Source organism: Talpa occidentalis, unplaced genomic scaffold (assembly GCF_014898055.3).
Source record: "Talpa occidentalis isolate TD23 unplaced genomic scaffold, MPIMG_talOcc4v2.1 talOcc4.11, whole genome shotgun sequence".
In the NCBI taxonomy this organism is placed as follows: domain Eukaryota; kingdom Metazoa; phylum Chordata; class Mammalia; order Eulipotyphla; family Talpidae; genus Talpa; species Talpa occidentalis.
This window is the reverse complement of record NW_023601104.1, coordinates 96,816,347-96,843,061: the sequence shown is the minus strand read 5'-3', so window position 1 is coordinate 96,843,061 and position 26,715 is coordinate 96,816,347. Positions and strand designations below refer to the sequence as shown.

The following is a 26,715-nucleotide window of genomic DNA, read 5'->3' as shown; positions in this document are numbered from 1 at the left end:
TTACTTAACTTATAAACTACTAAATAGTGATGCATTCCTGCTTATCCCATTTGAAAAATTACTGAAGACTTGTTGAGCAAAGGATGTCACTGCAGAAGAGATTACCATGCCATGTATTAATGAAAGATTGGCAATGTGAAAAGATCAGTGCAACACCTTATTTGTCTTCAAAGTACCTTTTCTGTTAGATTTAACCTCCTTAGTCTCATTGTTTGTCTCTAGTCTGTATCTTTTTTTCTACTGAAATGTTGTGATTGACCAAAAATATTTCACTTGTGATTACAAACCTTCAGTAGTATCATAGGAAAAAAGAATTTTTTTCTGCAGAAGAGCACGCTCTCGCAGTGCTGTGCAAGCTGCCCATTTAAAGCTATCATTGCTTGGCACCTATGCCCTAGTGACAGTTTGACCAACATGTGAGCAGGCACGCTGCCATCCTGACAGATGGGCGGGAGTCTAGGCAGCCAAGAAACCATGTATCTGCATCTAGTGTATTTGTTAAGGGCAGGATTCCCAGTCGGGGATGTTCAAACGTCTGTCCATCCTGAGCTTTCACGCCTATGGATAAAGGGATGTCATCATTATCTCGGCTTCTGACTGGGCTTCCAGAGGCCCGTGAGCACCGCTTGGCTCTTTCGGAGGTAGGCGGCGGGAGCAGCCGGGACGCTGTCCTCTCCTCGTCGCGGGGCCGCTTCAGACTGTCCTTCCCGCCTCCTCCTGGCCGACGGGCCTTGCAGGGCGTGCGGACACAGCGACTCCGGCTCGGCGTCCACCGCCGCGGGACCGTGCGCCCGGCTTTCTGGACTCGGCTCTTTCCAGGTCCTTCCGCGCCTACGCCTTTGTCGGTGCCGGCGGCGGACGACCCGTGCTCCACGGCGGCTGCGCGCTGACTGCGCGACAGTCCCCGGGCCCGGGCCTGGCCGCGGGGCGCGGTGCGCACGTCGTCACGGCTGCGTCATCGGCGGGCGCCTCCGGCTTGGGCCAGCCCCACTCCACGTGGCCGTGCCGCCATCTGTTCTCCCGGTGACACCTCCTTCCTAGCTGTGGGGACACTGTCTGTTGAGGTGGGGGGCGCATCTCTTCAGAGAGCAGCAGCGTCCCGCGCTTCCTCGCGTGCTGCAGGCGCGGCCACCCCGCGGCCTGGGGTTCGAGTATTCTCATCAGCCCTAAACAGCCAGCACCCTCTCGTGGTCCCTCCGCTCTCTCCTTCTGCGCTGGCTTGTCCAGACATTTACTAAGTCTGGAAATTCTGCAGAATCGGACTCATAAAGGGGTCTTGGGTAACGGCTGCGGTCCCGCAGCGCGTCCCCACCGCCCACCCGCGACGTGGGCCTGGGCGCTTCGTGCCTCTCCCTCGCCCGGCGCCACCCCGTCGTGCGGTCGCCGCGCCTGTTCATCCGCTCCTCAGCTAGAGGACACTGGCGGCGTCGCCACTCCTTGACCGCTATGAAGAATTCTGCTGTCAACACGTCCGGACACGTTTTTCATGTTAGTTTTCATTTCTTGAGTATGTACCTACAGGTGGCATTGCTGGGCTCGTCTAGGTTTCACTTTTCTAGACTCTGCCAGTCTCTCTCACTAGCAGTGTTGGTGGCGTTGGGTCCCTCCACATCCGCTCCCAGTACTTGTCACTGTCAGTCTCCTTGTACCCAACCTGGTGCCTGTGGCGTGGATCTTCCGCTGGTTTCGGCTTTCCTGTCCCTGGTGACTAATGATGTTGAGGATCTTTTTGTGCTCATTGGCCTTTTGTGTGTCTGTTTTGGAAAAATGTCTACTCACATCCTTAAGTTGGATTGTATTTTATTATTGAGTTCATTGACCTTTTAAAGTTCACTTTGATTTATTTTCAAATAGAAACACTTTCCTTCCTTGGTTTTCCTTCCACTTGGCTCAAGGCTGTCGGCTGCTTCCGTAGTGAGCCAGGGCGTGGCTGTGGAGCGTAAGCCCTCGCCTTCCTCTCAGTGACCACCTCTGTGGGCAGTGCGTGCTGCTGTGGGTGACCACGGCCTGGAAGTGCTCCTGCTCACGGTTGGAGTAGACCCTTTTGTGTTTCTGACTCTCAGATGGGCCATGTTGCTTTCCTTACAAGCCAGGAGGTACAATGCTGAGTTTGGGCTTTGATCCTGCTCAGTTTTACTGTGAGAAGAAGAGACCTGGGGAACTTGGACCTTGTTTCCTTCACAACAAGTAGACCTGGAACATGACTAATTTAGCTCATTTTCGAGAAATGCTTGTTGGTGTCTCGTGACAGATGTGTTACACTGAAGGGGTACCAGGGTAAGTAAGGTAGTGGCCTTGATTTCTAGAGTCATCTAAAAATGGAACATTCCTATTTGGTATGATTTGGAAAATTTTATTTTGGGTTTGGGGCTATTTAAAAAAAAAAGACTTTCATGTCAATGAGTGGCATTAGCATTCCTAGGCCCCCAAAGTAGCTTAGCAGGGAGGACTGGTCCACCCTCAGACAATGGGGGAAACTTTATGTTAAAAGAGACTGACTTAGGCCTCCCTGGTGGCGCAAGGGGTTAAGACACAACCTGTGAAGCTGTCCGCAGCCTCTGCAGCACAAGTTCGATTCCCAGCCAGCCACGGAGCTACCCACATGGCACAGCAGACCTCTCGTGACTCGCCCGCTGCTCCTCTCAGCAGTGTATTTCAGTAAATATGCCTGTTCTGTTTCCCACTCTGTCTCTGGTGAATCCTCTCACCCATCCCCACACATCTGGCCTGTACCCCAGTTCTGGTATGCATAAATAAATAAATCTTTAAAAAAAAGAGACTGATGTATATGCAACTAATGGCAACACCGAGTCACACAGTGCTGGCAGTGTGTGAGAGAGGGAGCCTCTAGTGGCCATAACTCCGCCAGTGCTGAGATTTCCACTTTACTTTCTTTTGCGTGTCGGCCGAAGTAGATTTGTGAGTAGTTGATTTTGTCTGGATCAAAGGAATAGTAGTGAAAATGCCATCACCCACGCGCTGAAATGGAAGAGGCGGAGTTCAGACGAATCCTCAGGGTTTTGCCCTGCAGCCGGAGGATGGCCTCATTAAATGTGCCCTTTCTATATGTACATTATTTTTTGTAGCTATTTTTTCTTATATTCTGTGGTAGTTTATCACATCAGGTGTTCTCAACTGAATTTTTGTGACTTTCCTATTAAAACAACAATTAAAAACTTTCTGAAGAGCTTTACTTTGCTGAGTTATTTTATGACTTCTTTTGTCCTTTAGCTTTGGATGTCGTCTTTTTTATTTAAGTTAGGCGTTGTGTTTGTGTTTGTAGTAACGTGGATGTATTTCTGTCTTGTCTTTTATGCAGTTATTACAGCATATGCGTAATTACTCATTCAGGCTAGTCTCTTACCCCCTTCAGGCTTCGTCTGTTACAGATATGTACTCTCTCTCGATGCGTCTGTTAACTAGCAGTAAGGCATTTTTGCAGAAATTATGCTTTGCTTACCTGACTTTTGAATCTTGGCCTTGAATACTTGCTGGTTGGTAGGCCATGGACAAATTAGGTATGGCCTGTGTAATGCCTTTGTTTTATGGTTGTTTTAAGATTCAGAGGTAATACATTTAAGTAACCCGACAGAGAGCACATAGGTGCTTAGTAGTGAGGTTAGCAGTTGTATGTATTAGTTCATTCATAGGGAAGAGTGTAAGTTATAATTAATGGTTAATTGATTCTTTCCGGTATAGAGTCAATCTTTTCATATTTACATTCACTTAGGATTCATGGGGCAAAAATAAATGATCATATTAATAAGAGAACTTCATTTCGGCATTCATTTTTAATTAATAGTCTTTCAGAGATTGTATTAGTCTTTAAAGACTGGCCTAGTCAAAACAGGACGGTATGATCTTGTCTGCAAATGAAGGTATTGAGAGCTATTTTCTACATAATTGATTGCAGGGTTTGTAACTTGTTTTGATCCTGATGTTAAAGACATACTGGCAAATTCCAGATAACAACACCGAGAGAGCCACTTGATATTTAATAAAGCTTTTTTATCATTCATGAAAAATTTTTTTTTTAAAGATTTATTTATACAAGAGCTGGGGTACAGGCCAGAGGTGCAGGCCAGAGGTGCAGGAGGGTAAGAGGATCCAGAGATGGAGCAGAACAGGCAGATGGACTGAGAGCACTGCTGAGGGGAGCAGCGGGCGTGACAGGAGAGGTCTGCCGCGCCATGTGGGAATCTCCCTGGCTGTCTGGGAATTGAACCCACACTGCAGAGGCTGCGGACAGCTTCACAGCGCCAGGCTCAACCCGCTGCGCCACCGGGGAGGCCCCTTGAAAAATTCTTTAAAAACGTTTTAATTGAGAGAGTACTACGCGCACACAATAATAAATTTAGTCACTATAGAAGGATAGAGAATGGCAAGTTAACCTCCCTCCCCAGACCGCTTTTGCTATCAGTTGATTGCACAGTTGGCCCTGGACAACTCAGCTTTGGGCAACTGGGCTTTGAACTGTGTAGTTCCAAGTATACATGGTTTTTTTAAATAAATATATTGTAACTTTTTTGGAGATTTGTGACAATTGGAAAGAAAAAGAACAACTTGCAGATGAACCTCGTAGTCTAGAAATACCAACAAAATTAACAAAAATGTCATGAGTGCTTAAAACATTTATAGATAATAGACTTTTTAAAAATCATTTATTACCTTAAAAATACACAAATCTATCAAAAATTTGGGTTTATTAAAACGTATGCACACAAGCACTTACGATGGTCATATTAAAATAATCGTGTGCATACAGGGTGCCATTCACAGCCGTCAGGAAAAACATAAGCAGAGGTGAAGATGCAGCACGTAATATAACTACATAAAACTCACTCAGCGGGCACTGTACGACTGAGTAATTTCGTAGCCGCCTCCTGTTGCTGTTATGGTGAGCGCAAGGATTTCAGCAAACCGCGGTGCTCTGCTCATCATCTCCATGAGCGCACCTCTTCCAGTAAAGAATCTTATAGTCTGGATCTTGCCCCTAACCCCGTGTTGTTCAGGGGCTGATGGGGTAGCCTAGCAGACTGAGCTGTAGCTACACACACCAGTAGGTGGGTCTGTATTGGTGCATGTAGACCTACCTCTCTTAAATTGCTTTCAATTTTCTATTCTGAGGTTGCACCACCGTTCATTTCCCAAGTTCCTCTGATGTAAACAAGTCCGTGTGGTTGTACAGGATGCTGCAGTGGGTGGCCTGGCACAGTTGATGAGGGCCGGGTAGGCCTGCAGGGGAAGTTGCTGGAAGTGGCCCTGCTGAGCCAAAGGGGGTGTGCATTTAAAATATTGGTAGATAATGCTAAATTGATGTGCCTTTTCCCGTGTACTCTTACCAACCCAGTGCATTTTCTAATTTTGAACTTGACTAATCTGATAGCTGAAAAATGTGATTTTAATTGTAAATTAAGTCTCATTGTAATTTTAATTTGCATTTTATTAATGAATGAAGCTGAGCCTGTTTGCTGTTGATCTCCAGGATATAGTGTTAGTGAAAGAAATTATGGTAGAGCAAGGGTGTAATGTTCTAACCCGTTATCTAAGAAGCAGGAAATGCAGATTTATGTATTTTTGTTATTTAAAAGAGAAAAAAAGAATGACGAAGTGAAGAAGTGAAAGCTACCAGGAACGTTGCTTGTGCAGAGGGAAAGAAGAAGATAGGGATAGAAACTAGACTTCTGTGTTGCTCTCACTTTATAAACTTAACTGTTTACATAATGATAAAAATTCAAAGAGAAAGAATTAGTTAACAGTTTAGGTTAATGTTGTTCAAAACCATGATTTTTAACGAAAGAGAAGAGACCTATACAAAAGCAATGAAGTGGGGCAAAAACCCTGTAGCCCTAAGTTTGTTCATGTGCAACTCATGATATACTTTGTCTTTGAAAGGAATTCCCGTGGCACTGTCCACTCCAAAGACAGACGTAAGAACAAGCTGGAAAAGTTTGGCCTCTGCCCTTTTCCTAGTAGATGGGCCTCTTGTCCAGGTGACGTGACTGGTTTCAGGTTTGGGCCAGGAGAACACACGTGAGTTACCTGGACCATCTTCACTAGAAAGCAGGATAATGCTCAGGCTTCTGTGTCCGCAGGACAGAGCGGCCACCACAAGGACTTCCCTTGCCTAGTGCAGCAGAGGGAGGGAATAGAGCTGCCCTGGCCTCTGGACCTGGCCAGGTGCTCAGTAGCCGATCTGGAGACACACCTGCTTCCCGAGACCCTCCCCCAGATTGCCCAGCCAAAGCCCAAATTTGATCCTAGATTCTTTAGGACATTGACATTCTCTTGCTCAGATGCCCCACTAGTCCCCCTGGTGTGTGTTCTCCCGGCTTGGCTGATTTCAGGGGTGTTCCTGGTGGTCTTTGGCCGGAGGGCACTGACACCGGAGATGGGACATTGAGACACAACCAGCAAAATTCAAAATGGGGGAGGTTTTATTGGACAAATGACAAGGGGAAGGAAAACAAAAGAGGGAGGTGGCTCTTGTCACATGCGCTTTAGACAAATGGCAGTGGCTAAACAGTTCTAAGAAGAAATTTTTTGGAGACAGTTCGAGAAATTTGAATCCTTACTAGGTGACATTAGGAAATTTTTGTTAATTTTGTTAAGTGTGGTGGTGATACAGGGTCGTTTATTTGCGTATGAAATGCTGTGTCTGTGGTGGGGGGGCACATGGGTTGGGGTAGAAGAGGGGAAATGAGCTGTGGGGGGGTGGGTGGTGATGTCAGGTCATGTGGACGTGGAGCTCATCATATTCTCTGCTTCCTGTGTATTTGAAAATCCCCCTAAATTTTTTTCAGCAAGACATTTATAGTTATTTTTCTGTGAATTTGCCTTTCCTTGTCATTTTCCATTTTTCTTTTGGGCTTTTGTCTTCTTGTCTTATAATTGAAAAGATTCTTTAAATACTGAGAAAATTAGCCTTTTGTCCTGTTCTGTAGATTGTTTTCATTTCTCCTGAGTTTGTTTATGGTCTTCTTCTAACCTGTGATGAAATTTTATTTATATTTTGTCAGATTTATCAATTTTCTTTGTGGCTTGAGTATTTTATTTTGTATGTTGGTTAGAAAAATTGATCTCTGAGATTAAAACTTGTTTTACGTTTTCATGAATTTTTTCATGGCTGTACTCCTCCTTGAGAGTGGCTTATCGCCATACCGACTTCCTTTGGGAGCACGTCGCCCCCCCAAGACTCTGTGTGGGCAGAAGCGCTGTCACGAGCTGCCCTGTGCGGCTTCAGGGGGGAAACACTGAGAGAAGGAGCTGTAAACAGAGGTTAGTGGTCAATTTTACCTCCAAAAGGGAGCATGACTGTGCAGTCTGTCATTTACAGACTTGTCAATATGCTAAATATTACCTAAGATGCTAATATAATTCACATTTGTAATAAATTTTAGTAAAGTTCTAGTGTCCGCTCTCCTGAGAGAAGCCTTCCTTTGGCTCGGGCCTGTGGTCTGGAGCCAGAGCTTCTGCTCTCCATGAAACTCGAGTGTGAGTGATGCGGGAGCACCTCCGCAGGGGTCCCTGGAGACCTGTTGGGCTGCAGGATGGATCTTCCAGCCAGGGCATCTGAAGTCAGAGGTGCAGCGTGGTTTCCGGAGCTCTTGTTTGGAGTTGTGGCGTGCTGGGTGTGTCCCGTTAGAAATTAGTTCTGCAGTCAGTGCTCCTGCTGAGAACTTGTAGAAACCACTTGAAGGAAATGAAAGTTGAGGAAGTACATCATCTGATACTGTGGCTGTACCACAGAATTGACAGTCTGACATTTTGATCTCCAGCGCGGTGAGGCTTCTGACTAGGAAGTGCCTTCTCTGAAGGAGGCCGCTTTCTTTTTCAGAGTTAGCAGCTCGCGTCTCCCCTGCTTCCATCCATTGTAGGTGTGAAGACGCGCCAGTGTGCCAGTGGCTTCTGAAGGTTGTGCATTGGAGGGTGATGTAACGTTTTTCAGGAATAAATCTATGCATTTGTAGGGTCACTTTCTCTGCAGCGGCTCCCCTGTGTTCTCCTGGAGGGTGTGCGGTTTGCCTCTGGCTCTGCTGATGTTTCTTAGGGTGCGGGCAGAGGGAGTGTTTCTCCTGCCTCACTGCATCTGCATGGGTCTCTCAGTGAAACCAGGGACTAGTAAGGTGTCCCTAACTGGGCCTCACTGTTCACCCCCCTGGGTCTTGAGTTTTGCTCCTATGCCTGTTCTCACAGTTGTGTTTCAGCCCCAGGGCGTGTGGGCCTCGGCAGGCTACCTAGAGGAGGAGCTCTGGGAAGGGCTGTGCAAACTCCAGATTCTGTTTATTTTTCAGATGATTTCTTAGCACTAATCAAATGCATTAATCAACTTCTGATTAGCTGGCTCATTTGTACGGGAATTGTCTTTAGATGTATTGCTTTCAAATTGTTCTTGATGTAATTTAGCAAAAGAGGTGATGAAGTTCTTTGTTGACCGATTATCTCTTGTTTGATTTTATTCTTTGACTCACTGTAGTTTGGCAGGAAGCCATTCACACTAAAATATGTAATTACTTCTTAATTCCAAGCAAGTTTGAAACACGAATGAGTGATTTTGCCCTGCAATACAAAGGGGTGAGCAAAGGGCATTTTTTTAAGAGGGCGCACCTCCCAAATCATTCACTCACTAATTTATAACATAGAAAATGAACTGGAGGGAGCATTTGTTGATGCCTTCTGATAGAGTTGTATGTCCCGGAGCCAGCACATTGAAAGTCAGCGACGTGGCGAGGGAAGGAAGAGGCGCAGGAATGTCCAGGACGGAGGCCCCGCCGGTGGCCGGCTGCAGAGCCTGCGCTCATGTGGACTTTCCTGTTTGAATGCTGCTCCGGAGGTGCTGAGGGAGGTCCGGCCGAGAAGACCTGCCTCAGAGGATGGGTAGATGCAGCCGAGTTTGTCCCTCTGCTCTAAACTTCCTGGCACCGGGTGAAAAAGAGGAAACGAGTTTCATGACTAAAAAAAGGTGCATCCGTGGGAAAGGCATCTTTTTCCCACCATGAAACCAGCAGAGTCAGATTTTGTAGCAGTCTGCGACTCTCGCTGTGCTTACTAGTTTATCAACGGGGTCAGAATATTCTATACCTGGAGGGCTTCTTACTGACCCACGTTTGAAGCTGATGGTACAGTATTAAATCCTGCCTGTCTAAGGTGGGACGCTAAGTGCAGCTTCCTGAGGCCAAAGGTTCCATTTTATTCCTGTTCGTATTTCCAGCCACTCGCACACTTTCCAGCACATATTTTGGAGACATTTTATAAATGCCTTTGGAATAAATGAGTTCAAGATTTTAAGGTCCCGGTGAACTACACTGCCATAAAGATAGAGCCCAGAAAATTTAGAGTAAGACATGATTAGCATGTTTCCTAGACCATCTGTCACTAATATCAATTGTTTCTACTTGGCACTGAAGACTTGTTTTTTGGGGGGGAGGGTAGCCTGTGTAAAGTTAAAAAAATTTTTTTAAAACCTTAGGCTGTTCTGCGACCCTCTGTTTAGTGCTGTTTTTTAATTGACATTCTTATTTGGTGAGGAGTCATGCAGTGACTGGGTGTCCCGGTGGCAGCTCCGCTGTGATAACTGTGGCTCTTTCTGCCTGGTCTGTTTGGTATTTTCAACCAGAGTGACCCTTTAAAATGTAAGCCCAGCACCCCACTTCTGCCCGGAGCCTTCCCAAGTTCTCCCAGCTCCCCGAGAGTTAAAAGACCTCGTCCTGTCCTCCTCTTGGGAGTGGTCTGTGTGTGGGGAAGTGACCTGGCACCCGACCCCTTACATCCCTGACACCAGCCAGTGCTCTCCCCTGAGGGCTCTTCTCCGGCACCCCAGTCGCCTCGCTGTTTCTGGAACAAGTGCCTGCGGCTCCCTCAGTGTGGCTGTTCTCCCTCTCTTCGTTTCCAGGTCTTTGTTTATATGTCACTTTCTTGTGGCGCTTTACTTGGCCATCTTTGACATTTCACCCCCATGTCCTCACCCTGTCCCTGCTTTCGCATTTTTTTCTGTACCTGTAGGACTTGTTTGACTTAAAAAACACTCTTCTAAATTTAAAAACACGCTCAAGCAGGGCAGGGAGTTTTATCTGCTTTGCTGCTCTATCCCTGTCTTCTAGAACAGCTCCTGCCACAGTGTGTGCTCGGTAAGCATGTGCTGAGCAAATGCGTGAGTGAAGCCGGTGCTGTGTGTGGGAATACTGCGAATTCCACGGGGTGCAGCACTTTATTTTAAATGAAAAAGAGGGTGTAGCATGGCAAAAGTTTTTGTATTTCTTGTCAAAATATTCTAACCGTTCACTCTCATAACACCACCAGATCACTTACACTTAAGTCAAAGGGAGCGTCGGGCCTAGTCCTAGCCTGTGAGATTTAGAAATGGAACTCGACCCATCACGAACCCCTTCCTACATTGAGGTGACTTCAGGGGCGAGGCCCTATGGGGGCTCTTTCGGGTGTGGGCTGTGTGTTAGCTTCTGTGGCTGGCTGTGGAGGGAATGGGGTTTGAAAGTGGAATAATAAACTCTTTAGCAAACTTGTGAAAGGGTAAAGACTTGTGAGGAATAGGGCAGTGGGAGTCTCTTGACTCAGGCATTGAGTAAGATTTGTGCTTTGATCAGAGCTTTGTGATTTAGAGCTGAGGTGCAGCGCGTGTTCCAACACCGTGGAGAAGCATGTGCCCCCTTTGGGGAGGCTGAGCCTGCGGGCCTCTCCTTGATCCGATGCTCCCAGGCCCCCTTCCCTGACTTCTCCCCTCCCGCTTCCCCCGCACTCACTTGCCAGCCTTGCTTCTGGGGGGAGTGTGGGGGAGGGCTGCTTCTCTGTGCTGCTCTGCCTCTGCCCAGACACCTGCTTCCAGAGCCCTCAGCTTCCTCACAGCCTTCGTCTGTACGCAGGCTCGGCCTCTGAGGCGGACAGATCCTCTGTCTGGTACTGCCACCCCCGCCCCTCTCACACGCCCATCCTCTGTCTCCCCGATCTCCATTAACTTACTTCAGAAAAACATCGCTCCTACGTCTTCTAAAATATTAGTTCGTTTATCTGTCATGTTTGTTTTTAGTATTTGTTTCTTTCTGCTGGGTTGTGTCAAATGAATGGGACATTTTTGTTCCTTTGAGGTAGCAACTGTCTAGAATGGGGCTTGCCGGACACACGGTGGGTGGGAGGAGTGTTTGCTGGATGACTGAATGAGCCAGCCGTGACCTCCTGAAGTCATGGAATTCGCGGTCGCGGGACCTAGTCGATGCGGGTGGCTTGCGCCTGTGCAGCTGCCGTGAACTCCTCCACGCCAGCCTTTTCCTGAACGCAGGGCCGGGAGGAGCGCCACCAAGGACGCGGCCAGGTTGTCTTCGTGCAGCCGGCGTCTAGGTCTGTTTCACCTCCTGCGTCTGTAAACTCATGTTCTTTGCCCACAATGTGGGCAAAAATGTGGTAAACATAAAATTTACCATTTTAGGCCTTTTCTAGGCTACAGTGCACTAGTGTCCCAGACGTTCTCCTGGTTGAGGAGCCCATCTCCAGAACTCTTTTCATCTTGCAAATTTGAAAACGTACCCATTAAACATCCCTCAGCCCTCCTGACAAACATTCTACTTTCTGTTTCTTTGAATTGGACCACTGCAGACACCCCATATAAGGAGAATTAGACAGCATTTGTCTTCCTTTTTTTTTTTTTTTTTAAAGATTGATTTATTTTTATACGAGAGCTGGGGTACAAGCCAGAGGTGTGGGGGGTGAGAAGACTCACTAGAGACAGAGCGGGGAGCAGAACAGGCAGACTGACGAAACACTGCTGAGGGGAGCAGCGGGCGAGACGGGAGACGTCTGCTGCGCCATGTGGGATTCTCACTGCCTGGCCGGGATTGAACCTGCACTGCAGAGGCTGCGGACAGCTTCATAGCACGGCGCTCAACCCTCTGCGCCACCTGGGGCCCCAGTCTTCCTTTTGTGACTGGCTTACGTCAAGGGTCACCCATGTCGCAGCAGGTGCCAGAATTTCCTTCCTTTTTTACTAAGGCTGAGCAGTAGTCACTGTATGTGTATGTGGGGGATGGACACACATGCCACGCTTTGTCTCTCCTGTTGTATGATGGTGGACACTGGGTTGGTTCCACCACCTTTTGTCTTCTGTGACCGGAGCTGCTGTGTGAACATGTGTGTGCAGGTAACTTCAAGGCTACAAATGCTTTTTTTGAGGTGTTAGGCCTCAATAAACAGATCAGTTATTTTCTTAGTGTGCATCTCTCCATATTAATTTTAAGGTTCTTAATTTTATTTCCAAACTCTCAAATGTATTTCCAAGGTATTGGAATTATTTTATTTACTAGCATATTTTCTTTTGCATAGTTTATCATAAGATTTGTATTTTGATGTAAGCAGGGAAGTGTAGGTAGTCTTTTCAGTGTGATACAGTCTGGGATAACTGCTCATCAAAAAAGTAGCGGATTCCTTGAGAGAAGGAGCTGTTACTCGCTGTTTTGTCTCGTGAGTGTCCTGTTCAGCACAAGGAGAACCGGGATAGTATTGTGATAGCAAAGCAAGGGACTGTGGCATGAAAGGAAGTGTTGTTGCTGCTGAGCAGACAGAAGAGATTTGGAGTGTCTTGGAGTTAGTGACCTGAGCAGGACAGAGCGGGCCCACGAGTGGAGTCCAGGGCGGGTGGGTCGTGCTGTGAGAGAGGGCGCTGGTGGGTTTGGGTCTTGGAGAGAGAGAACTCCCACCTGGAGCTTCTGGGTTTTATTCTCTTTAAACTAGGAGATGAGTTCATCTGTTGAGAATTATGAGTTAGGAAGGGGAAGATGCTCCATTTATGGGGCTTTGAAAAGGAGTGGCAGTAGCCACTGTGATTGACGATGGAGATTAAGCATGAAGTTAGATGCCAGGTACTAGAGAACATCTCCTTTCTGTTCTTTAATTTTGCACACTTTCTGAATTTCTACCAAGACCGTTCTTATCCAAGGAGCTTAAACTCATCAGTGTATGGGAACATGCATCGCGTGCAGTGAGGTAAGAGCAGTACTGACACCACAGAGCTCCTGTCTCCCCGAGGAAGGGTGATCTCTGGGCATGCTCTCGGCTTCCGGACGGTGGGCCAGGGCGGGGGAGGCGCAGGCTTCTCTGCAGCACTGCCACGGGAGATGCTGGCCGGGGATGGTGCATCTCCTCCCACGTGTCCAGTTATTCTGAACCAGCGTGTACCCGTGCAGTTTCAGAACGTGTTGGAGAAGCTGAGGACTTGAAAGAAAATGTCGTAAAAATAGATGACTCCCTCAAAGGCTCCTGTGGGTGTACCTGTTTTGGGAAGAAGTTACGCAGTGACCTGGTGTGTAACAGACTTTATTGCAGCCTTGTAACCTCCCAGTTTGGGATGATGAACGGATGACCTCATCCAGCTCATTCATTACGCGTACGAGGCATTGTTTGATTCATTCAAGGTTTTTTTTTTTCCTCTTCAGCACGAGATTAAAAAATATATTCCACATTTGAATCTAGGACTTAAAAAATGCTGGTTGTCTAAATACAGTACCATATTGTGATAAATATAGCTATTGAAATTTTAAAAATCTATTCACAAAACTTTATTTTAATATTCATAGCAGAACTTTTTTTGGAATGTTATCTGAAAAACAGAGGACCATTTTATTATCAGAGCTGAGTATTAATTAGGGTATTGTTTCAGATATAAAAGTTGATCTGCCACTGAAATTCTATTTGAATATGTATAGTTCCAAGCTTGCTTTGTGTATTTAATAACTTTAGTACCATAATTACTCTGTTTACAATTAAATTTTGGTGAATATGCTAATCTGGAATATACCAGCCAGTGATTTCAGCAAAGGGCAGTGTTGATTTGCATCTTGATGGGCTGTTCACTTGCATCTGCATTTCGTTTAATGAAGCGGGAAAAGAGGTGGTGAGATTATATAAAATGGATTATGTGCTGGTAAACTTTTTCTTTGAAATCTCTCTGTTGGGTTGTTTTTTAGAATAGTGGATTTGCATTCCTCCCAGTGGACGGAAATGACGTGGAAGGATTTTATTTGGTCAGGATTTGTGAGCTCCAGTGTATTTTTTGATAGAAACTTGAATGCAGGTATCAGAATCATTATTAGAAGAAACCTGCAATATATGAGAGAGCGTTTAATTCAAATTAGTATTTTAAGTTCTTTAGAAAATTCACTGCCTTAGGGTTATGTTTTTTTTTAGTAGTTTTGAGCAGGGACTTCTGGCTTTAAATGAATCTCCTTTTTTTCTTTCAAAAATCACCGGAAAAGGAGCAAGGAGATAGTTTCATATTCTCTGAAACTTTGGTTTTCTGTAACCCTGAACCCCAAAATATGAGTGAGAGTCAAATGCAGTGAAAGTCAAGAAGGGATGCTGGGTGTGTTGGGTGGGGACACTCTTCTGTCTGAGACGCAGGTCACTGGCTAAGCTGGCAGCACAGTGTTTTCCAGAGCACCTGGCATGCCCTCTTCTGTCTGAGACGCAGGTCACTGGCTAAGCTGGCAGCACAGTGTTTTCCAGAGCACCTGGCATGCCCGAGGTCACACCGGCCAGCTTTTGTTTGGAAGAGCAGGCGTGAGTGTTGGCAGCAGACAGGCACATTCTGTGTCTCCACGCAGGTGCGTGCCACACAGGTGTATATGCATCCGTCAGCGTTTACAGTCTGCAGGTGTGCGTGAGCCTGGTGTCAGCTTACTGCTGCTCAACTTCAGATTCTCCCGTCTTTGCTCTGATTGTCACACTAGAGCAGCAAACGTTGGGTTTTGTTAGTAGAGCGCCAGGGAGGGACCCTGTGAGGGGCCTGGGAAGGGACCTCCTGCTGTTGGCAGTGTCTGTCCTTTCTATCAGGGGGGCTGTGGCCCCTGCTCTCCATGGCTTTTGGGCCTGGTAGGCAGCTTCTGGCTCTGCCAGCTTCCCTGCAGGTGGGGTCCTGTGGACCAGCTCAGCCTCCTGCAGCCCAGGGAATGCTGCTACGAGGGCCTGGGAAGAGCTCAGTGAGTACACGCCCTTGACCTTGCCCTGTGAGAGGTCATACATCTTCCGGTTGTCAATCAGCTTTTACAAATTAATATTCTTTCAAGTTAAACTTTCCTGTTGAGGTTACGTGTAAATCTCCTGACCAGACCTGACTATTAAACACTTAGGATTTTGTGTTATTTACAGTGTTAATTTTATATAAACAAAAAATGAAATAATTCCTGGTGCACTACTGATTTTTAGGAAGTGAACATGTAATTTAAACACCACCAGGACTGGGATCTAGGATATCATCCGATCCCCAGAAGCTTGCCTCTTCGGACTCTTAGTCATCTCCTCCCACAGGTGGGCCCTGTTGTGTGACTTGGCGTGGTGGGTTAGCTCTGTTTCCCGCTACGCCTCATGTAAAGGGGACCACACATTCTGTGGTCTTGTCTGGCTTCTTTTTCCCAACATAAGAGGTTCCATTTTGTTATTTCTTTTCCTGTTGATGGACTTGTGAGTTTTCTCCTTTGCACTATTTTGAATAAACCTGCTGCTATCAATTCTTGTACATGTTTTTTCTACATTTTTGGAAATGTTTTTATTTCCCTTATATGCACAGTAGTGTGGCTTCCTACTAGCCTCTGGAGGTAGGCACCTTGGTTTTCCTACTATTAGGAGCTCTTGATTAACTCTTTTATCTTTCCTATTCCATTTTGATGATTCTCTCTGTTGACTCACATGGTCCCATCTTTGGTCGGTGGGAACATCTTCCAGGCCGGCTCCTTAGACTTTTTTGATGTAACTCCAGGGCTTTTGACAACTTGTATCTAGACAGGGGTTCCGAGTTTATCTTGTATGTTTCCTGCTCCAAATGTGGAGTCAGTCATTTCTTCAAGGAACCTTTTAACAAAAATGGTATTTCAAGAATCTACTACCGTAGTTGTAAAAGTCACCTTTTTTGGCCGTTTTGAGTCTGGACTATCATGGCTGACCCTAAAGTTCCATTTAAGCAAGATTTTGCGATGATTAAAAAAAATAAGATAATTGATATGAAGAAATCGCAGGTGTATCCGTTTACCTTGAAGATGTTTAACTTAGTGGGGATCTAAACAATGCAGGTGCATCAGTATTCTGTAGGAAAAAAAATAAAGAGCGCCTGTAAATATGGAGTTTGTATATGTAGAATGGTAGTAGGTATTTGCTAGAAAACCAACAACCCTGATTTAATGTAGTATGTATGCATGCGGGATATCAGGCTCAACACCCAACTGCTTACGCAGTGCCTGTTGTCGTGTCTTCACAGACTTCTTTCACTTAAACAGATGATCGATCGTGCAGCTCCTGTTTATCTCTAAACCAGTTTAGGGAACTAAAAAGTACTTGTTTTAAATATTTTCAGCTAATGATTTTAGAACCAGGAGTCTGAAGTTATCTCTGTCTCTCTCTCACACACACACTCAAGTTATGTCTGAGGACGTTTAAAGAAAGTCCAGAGAGAAGTGATTTGACTAAGACCACTCAACTAACTACCTGGGCTGGGCTTGAGGTCTTTTGATTCTTTTCCAGTTTCTTTTCATAGTAAAATACTGCTTTCCTTGAATGTTACAGTAACTTGTCTGTTAGTGATAAAAATGAATATTGAGGCTTATCTCCAGAAGGACAGTTGATCAGAAGGGGAGCATGGGAATGCTAGGGTCACCTGCTTCGCCTTTGCTGTGAATCCAGCGACTAAGCAGCCCCTCTCTTCTTGTCACTTCCCCGAAGGTCTGCTCTCACTGTAGTGACTTGTGTAATTGTGGGGAACGTGTGCGGCCAGGTGTTCCTGCGTGCAGGTTGCTGCTGTTCTGCCACTTTGGGTTATATGCCCTTGGACAAGTTGCTTCACCTTGCTGAGCCTTCCTTTCCTCATTTGCAAAATAGGGGTGATAATGTCACCTGCACAGAGTTGGGAGGGTGCACAGGAGCTTCTGTGAGCATCTCTCCTTTCCCTCCCCCCCACCCCGTGTATGTGTGTGTCTTGTGTTTCCAATCTCTGCTGTGTTCTTACATCAGTATTGACCTTTATAAACTTTTTATTGCGTTTCTGTAAAGTGTGCATTCCCTCCTCAGCGTCATAGAACGATTCTTTATTGTTATACAGCATTTTTAGTCATAGATGGTGTTATGTCATTGGAACTTACAGTCAAGTTTTTTCTTGACAATAATTTTGTAGATCATTTCATTTATCATGTTGTAAGTTGACATAACCAAATAGGATTTAATGTATTATCAGAATTAGCAGATATCCTTTGTTTGCGTTTGAGTAAATTGGAATCTAAACAGCATCTCTGTTGCACAGAAACTTTCCTTAGTGCAAAGTGGAGCACTACTAACATCATGATTCTGAGTGTGGCTTTGTTTCATATTATAGTGAAAATGCCTCGTGTAAAAGCAGCTCAAGGTGGAAGAAGACAGGGCCCTGCCAAGAGACATCTCGCAGAGCAGTTTGCAGCTGGAGAGGTGGTCACTGACTTGGCCAAGAAGGAATGGAAACTAGGACTGCCCGTTGGCCAGGGCGGCTTCGGCTGCATATACCTTGGTAAGTGTCTGACTGCTTTTACTCATCCATCCAGACATGTACATGCCTCCGTAGCGCATGGTTTGTCAGTGACGAACTTTTACAGATGTTCCTAATAATCTGAGTCAACTCAGCATTGTGTTAGTAGGCAGAAATACGTTTCAGGAATGGAAAAGAAGACGGTTGGTTTAATCACAATAGAACAGAAGAGAAAGTCGCTGAATTTTGTCATTAGTGAGCATTGTGGCTTTAGATTTTGGATATTCTATCTTGCACATTTTTCTTTTCCCACCTCCACCCAGCTAGGATTTCTTGCCTCTGTTTTGGTTTATCTTAGACATTTTCAGATCTTTAGCAGGTGTGGATCCCCCCACCCCCTTTTCTGTACAACCCGAAGAATCATTATAGTGCAATTAGGAGAATGAACCTGCATATTAGACTTGATTAGATGTCCTGTTAATTAACACACTAAAATTTTGGGGCATCTATTGTGGAGCTCTGAGATTTCGTTTATTTAAAAAATATTTTATTTGATTGTTTCTAAAACTGCTTCACTAGGAATATTGTAGTGACACAGTGTATTTCATGTTCCCTTTTAATGTTTCCGACTTTTTCATTCTCTGTTCTTATTCCACTTCTAATCTTTATTTAATTAATTCCTGCCACAGAGGTTTATAGAATTTTATTCTGGTAGTGGAACTCCTTCTTTCAAGCAACATCTTACTCAGAATACTAATGGTATAGCATAGATTAGTATCATGTGAGCACCAGGGCTTTACTGTATTTTATAAAAATGATAGATCCAGGTCAGGGGCATCTTTGGGAAATAGCAGTTGATTGTTCAGTTTTGTTTAGGACCAAGATCATTCCAGTGACCTAGGCTGTGTCCATTTCATATGAAAACCTTATGCACTGTGAAAAATTGGTAGCTCTGCTGGCCAAGGCTGTGTTTTTGCCCTTGTGATTCAGAGACAGTAGCTGACACACCGTCCTGACTGCAGAGCGTGCGCTCTCTCAGCACCCCACGCAGAAGAGGGGACGTTACTGTAAACAGGATCTGCATCTTTCCTTAACCTGCTTTTGTCATCTTTGGCAAACTTGGGCTGGCTTTACTTGTGTGTGAGCGGTTCTGTTTGTACATTTACTTGTGATTAGAAAGTACCATCTAATAATAGTGTTTTTTGTAGCCAATAGTTGGACTGATTTCTGTAACAAAACTTTGCTTCTGCAAACCATGATTGATCAGTCTGGAGACAGGACTTGCCATAGTACTGCTGCCTGCAGTTCAGCGCTCTGTGCCCCCTGCGTCCCCGGAACAGCCATGGCACGGTCATCAGCAATTTCTGCTAATGAATTGAAAAGTTGTTTTTGAATTTTCTTTGGGTTATCACGTGACACTATTTATTTTTCCTTCTAAAAGTTGCTTCCATCATCTTCCGCTGCAGCATACCGTCACCCGTGTTTTTTCCCTCCCTCTTTGGACGTGCGTGGTCATCTTTGGAGATACTTCTGTGATCTGCGCTTTCCTTCTTTTCTCATTTTCCCTCCTTATTCTGAGTCTCACAGCTACTATTTCTCCTCTTTACTGTTGATTTCCATATGTTGTCTATGGCAGCCCATATGACCACAGGCTTAGATGCCCCACAGGCAAGTCTGAAACTCACTGCCTCCTTTTCCGCTTCACGATCATCTCATTCCCAGGAGAGGATTGTGGGTGATACCCCTTGAGCCAGACACTGGGGAAGCATCTCCAGTTTTTTTTCATTCATGTCCCTGCCCCGTGCCAGTCCTGTGCCTTGCCTGTGCGCCTCCTCAGACCCACTCGTTTCCCTCCAGCACTGCTGCTGCTCCTGCGTGCAGGCCGTTTCCTTGTCTCGGTTCTCACCGGACACTGGGTCTTCTCGGCTTCCTCTTGCCCTTTCGTAGCCCGTGTTGACAGCATGACTCGAGGGCCCGAGCTGGCAGTTCACTTCCATTTGAACTTTTCCAGCGCCTGTAGCATAGTGTGACAAACTTTTGACAAGGACATACAAGACCCTTCTTTAATCTGGCATATAGCTTTGTAACTTTTTAAAAAGACTTATATGCATACAAGAACTAGGGTGTAGGCCAGAGGTGTGGGGGGCCGGGTGAGAGGAATCACCAGAGAACAGAGTGGGGAGCAGAACAGGCAGACTGACTGAAATAAACACTGCTGAGGGGAGCAAGAGAGGTCTGCTGCGCCATGTGGGTCAGCTCCCTGGCTAGGAATTGAACTCATGCCGCAGGGGCTGGTGATAGCTTCATAGTGCCGATACTAACCCCTGTGCCATCAGGGAGCCCCAGCTATGTAACTTTTATCTACACCCTTTTATATGCTTCACCCATCATGCTGTCCTTTGCCTCTTGGTACTTGTAGGTGAGGTGTAGGGTAAATAGTTGTCAGGCTTTTCTGCCCTCCCGCCATTAGGATCGATGATGGATCCCTGCGGTTCTGAATGCATGCCTGATGGCGGCACCTGGAGTAGGGTGTGGCTATATGTAGGTGGGATACACCTGGGCTAGACTGGGCCTACAAGGGCGGTGTCATGGGGACGCCAACAGAGTGAGAGAGAGCCCAGAAGAAGAACAAGCGAGAGACTGGAAGAGAACCAGCAGAGAAGCAGAGGCCACGAGAGAATGCCGCAGAGCCCAGAAAGAGTGAAGACTTGCCTGCCAACCTCCTGGCCCCCTGGCACCCCTGCCTGCCGTGTACCTGGTTAACTCAATAAAAGCTTGAAAAGCCACTGAGGGCACCAGGACTTTATCCTTTACCCGTCTGCTCGGGTCATACAGATCCTGCACCGAGCCCATCCTGCCCCTACATGAGGCTTGTTTCATTTGTCCAAACCACTGTAGGGCATTTACTACATGTTTATAATTCCCATGTGCTAATCTTTTCGTAAAACTTTACAGGCTACATTGAAATTACCTTTCTTCTAGCATAAACATGTACTTCTTGACAATGGCCAGTCCTTAATATAGTCCTAATGCCTGCCATATTTTGCAGTACATATTGTTTGAGTGAGTTACTGAATTTCTTTTTCCTTATCTTGTGACTTATGTAGTAGTACTGGGTTACTATCCTCATTTTAGTATTTTTTATACTCAATTCTTACTTAAAATAATCTGGTCTTATTATTAATTAAGTTCCTAAGTGATGCTCCTTGGATGCTAGTCCTTAAAGCTCAGACCCCTTCATCTACCATTTTTAGCCATTTTTATGATTTGGAGTTTCTTCTCTAGTCTGGAGTATTTCAGCTGTATCCTTTTCAAAATATTGCTGCTTCCCAGATCACCGGTAGTTTCTGGGTTTCTTTTGTTTCCTTTCATCTCTTCCCCTTCTAGTGGAGAATGCTTTAGGGCTCATTCTCCTCCCTCACATCCCCCCCCTTTTTTTTTTTTTGTTTAAAGATTTATTTATGCATACAAGAGCTGGGGTATAGGCCAGAGGTGTGGGGAGTGAGAGGATTCACCGGTGAGGAGCAGAACAGGTAGATCTACTGAAACACACTGCTGAGGGGAGCAGTGGGGAGATAGGAGAGGTCTGCTGTGCTATGTGGGTAGCTCCCTGGCCGGGGATCATACTTGTGCTATGCTGCAGTGGCTGCAGATCGCTTCAGGGTGCTGAGCCTTTTACCCCTTGCACTACCAGGGAGGCCCTCCCCACCCTCCTCCTTTTCCTGGGGGGAGTTGAGGGGTCTCTTCCTGGTTCATCTTGGTCTTAAACACATGGCATTTTTGTTGATGACTCTCAAACTCATTTCTCCAATTTGGGCACTAAGATTGCTCAGAACTCCAGACTTGTGTATCAGCTGCCCATTTAGCATCTGGACTTGGATGTTTAATAAACATCTCAAACTTAGGATACCCAAAGCACCAGCCCCTCCTTCAATTTTTTCTGTATTAGTCAGTACAACGTCCTTTTTCTAGTTGTTTAGGCCAGAAGCCTTGACTCATCCTTAGCTCCTTTCCCCTTCTTGCCTGGAATCTCCATTTCATCAGTGAACCCTGTTGGCTCGTCTTTGAGGGTATGTCCACTCTGAACACTCACCACCTCCTTCTCTGCCGCTGCTCTGCTTCTCGCCACCACCACCTCTTGCTTGTGGGACAAGCCTAATTGATGTCCCTGTTTCTCTTGCCTTCTTTGCTCTATTCGCCACAAGCATCCCTAAGAATTATTTAAAAATCAAGATTGATCTGGCTGACTCTTCTCAGAACCTTCCGCTGGCTCCCCGTCTCAGCTTGCCTCAGTCTAAGCTGTCACTCCCGCTTGACGGCCCTTCTCAGGTTGATTGTGTTTCTTCCTTGTGACTTCTCCCATGTGCCTCCTGTTACTTTCCACCTCACTTACTCTTTCCATGTGCTGTGGCCTCTTTGCTTTTCTCACACATAGGCTTCCACGCCAGGGCCCTGTGCTCTGCCTGCAGTGTCCTCGTACTTACCTGGCTTGCTTATTCCCTCACTGCCTGCAGAACAGCCCAGATGATGCCGTCAGAACTTTCTTCTACTACCCTGCCGCTGTATACCTGCCTTTCCTGCTTAACGTCTCCTGTCTAGCCCATACAACTATCTGGTATACTTTGCATTATAATTGTTGCTTGTTCCTGCCTCTGAAATGTTAGCTTCATAAGAACAGGTATTATTTTTTCCTCTTCTCTGCTAACTCCATTTCCTAGAAATTGTCATATAGTAGGTACTTGGTAAAAATATTTATTTAATGAATATGGACAGCCTTACATTCCTCACTTAGTACTGCAGGGCAACTGTGTTTTTTCGTTTGCATGAAAAAAAATGACAGCCTCATTAGTTATTCTGGATGGCAGTTCAAAGTTCTAGTGCCAACCTCTTGGACTATTGATCTAGATGGGTTTCATTCCCCCAAACTAGTGCTTTTGGGAACTGTAGCTCCCTCCATTTTACTTTCCTGACAATCCTTTTTAAAAGGATTCCCTAGTTAAATTTAAGAAATCAGTGTCAATTATCATCCCCTTGGGACTTCACACCATACATTAGCAGCTTATCAAAGACCGTGTGTACTTTTGAAATCCTGAACTCAGAGTTTTCCGGTCTTTATTTTTTAAAGATTTATTTATTTATACAAGAACCAGAGTACAGGCAGATGAGTGGGAGGTGAGAGGATTCACCAGAGACAGAGCGGGGAACAGAACAGGCAGACTGATGAAATACACTGCTGAGGGGAGCAGTGGGTGCGACAGGAGAGGTCTGCTGTGTCATGTGGGATTCTCGTCGGCCGGCTGGGATTGAACCCGCGCTGCAGAGGCTGTGGACAGCTTCACAGTGCGGCGCTCAACCTCCTGCGCCACCAGGGAGGCCCAGTTTTCCTTTCTTAATTGATGATTGTATTGAAGGTACTGGCAGTTATAAGCTGCAATCCAGTTTTAGACATGTTAAAGCAAAAAAGTCTTAGAGTGATAAACTTTACGGTCATGGTATCCTGAAACACATATTTGGGAACTGAAATTTATTCTTATAAGGGGGCTATAGCTATACAGACTGAGATGTTAATGAAGGTTAGAAACTGGCTATTTATGATGTTGCTGCCTCTTACTTCTGATATTACATGTTACTTTTTCCAACAGCTGACATGAATTCTTCAAAATCGGTTGGCAGTGATGCGCCCTATGTTGTGAAAGTGGTAAGAAAATATTTCAGCTGATTTTTATCTTTTCTGTTGATTTAGTGTAGTATTTATTTTGTAAAAAATTCTTTTTCATCAGTAGAATTAATTAAGCCACAGGTATTACATTTTTTATAATATTTCATAAATATATAATGAGGGCCTCCCTGGTGGCGCAGCAGGTTGAGTGCCGTGCTGTGAAGCTGTCCACAGCCTCTGCAGTGCGGGTTCGATTCTCGGCTGGCCAGGGAGATTCCCATATGGTGCAGCAGACCTCTCCTGTCTCCCCGCTGCTCCCCTCAGCAGTGTTTCTGGTCCACCTGCCTGTTCTGCTCCCCACTCTGTTTCTGGTGAATTCTCTCACCCTTCCGTGCCTCTGACTGTACCCTAGTTCTTGTATAAATAAATAAATCTTTAAAAAAATATATAATGAGATGCAAAAGTAGCTTTATAGTTTTAAAGTTGAGTTCAAAAAGAACCTCTTCTGTTGAATCAGAGAGGCACTGGTGTTTGGGGGAAATGAGTAAAAGCACAGAAGTATGCTGATGTGTCAACACATTCTTTTTATTTTGGCTGTGTTTACAAAGGATGAATTGCTTTTTATATTTTATGATACTATATTAATTTAATGAAATTCTATTTTACTTTATCTTGTACTTACTTCTAAACATCCACTTGGTCATTTATTTTTCTTTTTTTACTTCCAGGTTTCTTCCTTTCTATTTTAATAAATAATTGAATGTTGAAGTTAGTAAAGGTTGCCACGCTCCCCTTTGACTAAGCTTCCCTCAGGTAGCCAAGTCAGTTTATAGATTGCTTTTAATTACTATTTTTTTTGTGTGTGTGTTTTTTCTTTTTTAAAAATTTATTTATGCATACAAGAGCTGGGGTACAGACCAGAGGTCCGTGTGGGGGGTGAGAGAATTCACCAGAGACAGAGTGGAGAGCAGAACAGGCAGATGTACTGAAATACACTGCTGAGGGGAGCAGTGGGTGAATCAGAAGAGGTCTGCTGCGCCATGTGGGTAGCTCCCTGGCTGGGGATCAAACTCGTGCTGCAGTGGCTGCGGATAACTCCATAGGTTGCATCTTAACCCTTTGTGCCACCAGGGAGGCCCTGTGTGTGTTTTCAATGTTACCCATCATTTTGTTTGCCATCATTTGTGATGCCCCCTTTTCAGAATTCTTTGATACATTTGAAGAACCCGTGCTTGTTAAATAGAAGAGGTGACGGCATCTGCTTTTTGGACAAGTTCCCACTTCCGCCCTCCTCCGCTTTTCTTTCCCCTGTAGACCATAGACCTGGAATTAGAGTTGCCCCAAGGCTTTCCTTTTGTTTCACTTCCTTTTCAAAAAGGAATATGCTTGATCCCTTATGAGTGAACTCTTTTGGACCTGACCTCTTTTAGTGATTTTTAAAAATATTTTTGAAGCATAATTTTTACAAGGAAATGTATAGATATTAAACAATTTGAAGACTTTTGACAAGGGCATATGCCCACAACCATAACTCCCACCCTCATTAAAATAGAGAACATTTTTGTCATGCCCCAAAGATTCCTTGTGTCCTTTTCTGGTCAAACCCCTAGTTCCTGCACACTGAGAAATATTTGTCTGAGGTGTTTTTTCCTTGTGGGTGAGTTATTCCTGTGGTAGGACATCATATAAATACAGGCCATCGTATACAGGGAGTACTCTTTTGTCACTAACTTTTAGGGTCAGTATAATATTTAAGGGTTCATCCATACTGGTGCATTAGTTGCTTGTTTGATTCTGTTGCTCAGCAGTGGTGTGTTGTATACACTCAGAGTTCAGTGCATGCTCAGCTGTAGTGTGTTGCCTAGCCTTAATTTGTTTTCCATTTCCTGTTGATGGTCATTTGGATTGCTTTCCACATTTGGTCTGTTAGGAATAAAGCTTCTATTAACATTTTTGTATAGTGATTTTATGGATATACGCATTTGTTGCTATTGCATAGATACCTAGAAGTAGATTTGCTGGTTTGCAGGGAAGGGGTATATTTAAATTTATAAGAAAGTACCAGGCAGATTTCAGAGCGGTTGTGTCATTTTACACACTGACTGTAAGGTGTAAGCATCTGGGCTCTGCACGTCTGCTTTAGAGTTAGATGTGTGGGGTTTGCTTGTTAAGCCGTAGAGTAGGAGTACAGAGGGGTTTCAGAGTCCTTGTTTGTATTTACTGATTTCGAGCACTTTTCCCTTGTGCTTGTTGGCCACTCACCTCTTTTGCCTTGTGTCGTGCCTTTAATAATCAGGCTGTTTTGCTTTTGATAATTGAGTAGTAATAGTATTCTGGATACAAGTCCCTTTTTTCAGATATATGTGTTGTAAATATTTTCTCCCTGTTTGTACTTCGTCTATTTTATGAATGCTTTTTTAACATCTATTGAGATGGATCACAGGATTTTTCTCCTTTATTTTGTTAATGTGGCAATTACATTGATTGGGATCTGAGTGGTGAACTAACTTTGTATTCTTAACATACACCCCACTTAGTTATGGTGTAATGCTCTCTCCAGAATGCTGGAATTGATTTGCCAGGATTTTGTTAAGGATTCTAGGTCTTTTTTCATGAAGGGTGTTGGCCTTTGCTCATTGCTTTTAGTTTTCTATATTGAGGAAGTGTCCAGTCCCCTGCTTAGTTTCGCTGTGCTTGGCCCTTTGGCCCTGAGTGTCCCGGGTCTTGTCCTTTTCACACCTGCTGCCCGTGAAGGAAGTGGGGCTGCCTAGGGCTCGCTATCTCTTGCCTTTTAGAGGTCACCGTCTTGTCCTGCCTATTTTCTCTAATGTCTGACAGTCATACTCTCCCATGCTCTCTCCAAGTTTATGTTCTTTTGTGACAAGGAAGGCCCACCGTTGCCCCTAAGTGGCAGTGCCGAGGGGCTCTAACACGGGCTGTGGTTCACTTTCCCGCTGCTTAGGGTTTCTTCTCTCTCTGGTGGGGTAACCTTCCTTCTTGAGTGTGTGCTTTACTGCTGAATGAGAGGAACAAAAATGCTTCCTGTTGATTGGGTCATTTGCATGGAACTGCAGAATTTTATCTACAGCTTGCTTTTGATATGACAAAGTAAAATACTAAAATACATAGCTAAGATGATGTTCTCAGGAATTTTCAAAAAATTTCCATTGACCCCGATGATGTCTCACAATCTTGAGGTTCCAAAAATATGTTTACTGTGACCCCCTGCTGCTGTTTCACCCACACAGTCACTTCCATGCCTGGGGAGGAGAGTGTGTCGTGTCGTGTTGTGTCATGTTGTGTCGTGTCGTGTCTTCCACGTGGTGCTGGCGAAGAACCCGTCTTCCTTCTTCTGTGTAACCTGAGCTTATTTAAATTGTTTTATTGTGGAGTTATCATAATTCTTTATTGTGAGTAATTGTAAATATTTTAGTTGTATTCAATGTAACCACTTTTACTTGCATTTTCACTCGTAGAGCTATGCAAAAAATAGGTAGAAACAAGTTTTTCCTAACTGCTTAAGGTAGCAAATTACATTTCTAACTTTAAAGCCACTTGTTATTAACCTAGTTCA

General features: G+C 45.0%; 1 protein-coding gene across 2 annotated transcripts in view; it reads left to right on the top strand.

Annotated features, from left to right (window-relative positions):
• Positions 1–26,715, top strand: part of VRK1 (VRK serine/threonine kinase 1) — a 69,090-nt gene that overhangs the window by 6,542 nt on the left and 35,833 nt on the right. For both annotated transcript variants that reach the window (XM_054692503.1, XM_037503933.2), the window contains exons 2-3: positions 17,357–17,524; positions 23,125–23,180. In XM_054692503.1, coding sequence (XP_054548478.1) covers positions 17,362–17,524; positions 23,125–23,180 — 219 coding nt within the window. In that variant the 5' untranslated portion in view covers positions 17,357–17,361. The remainder of the gene's footprint in view (positions 1–17,356; positions 17,525–23,124; positions 23,181–26,715) is intronic.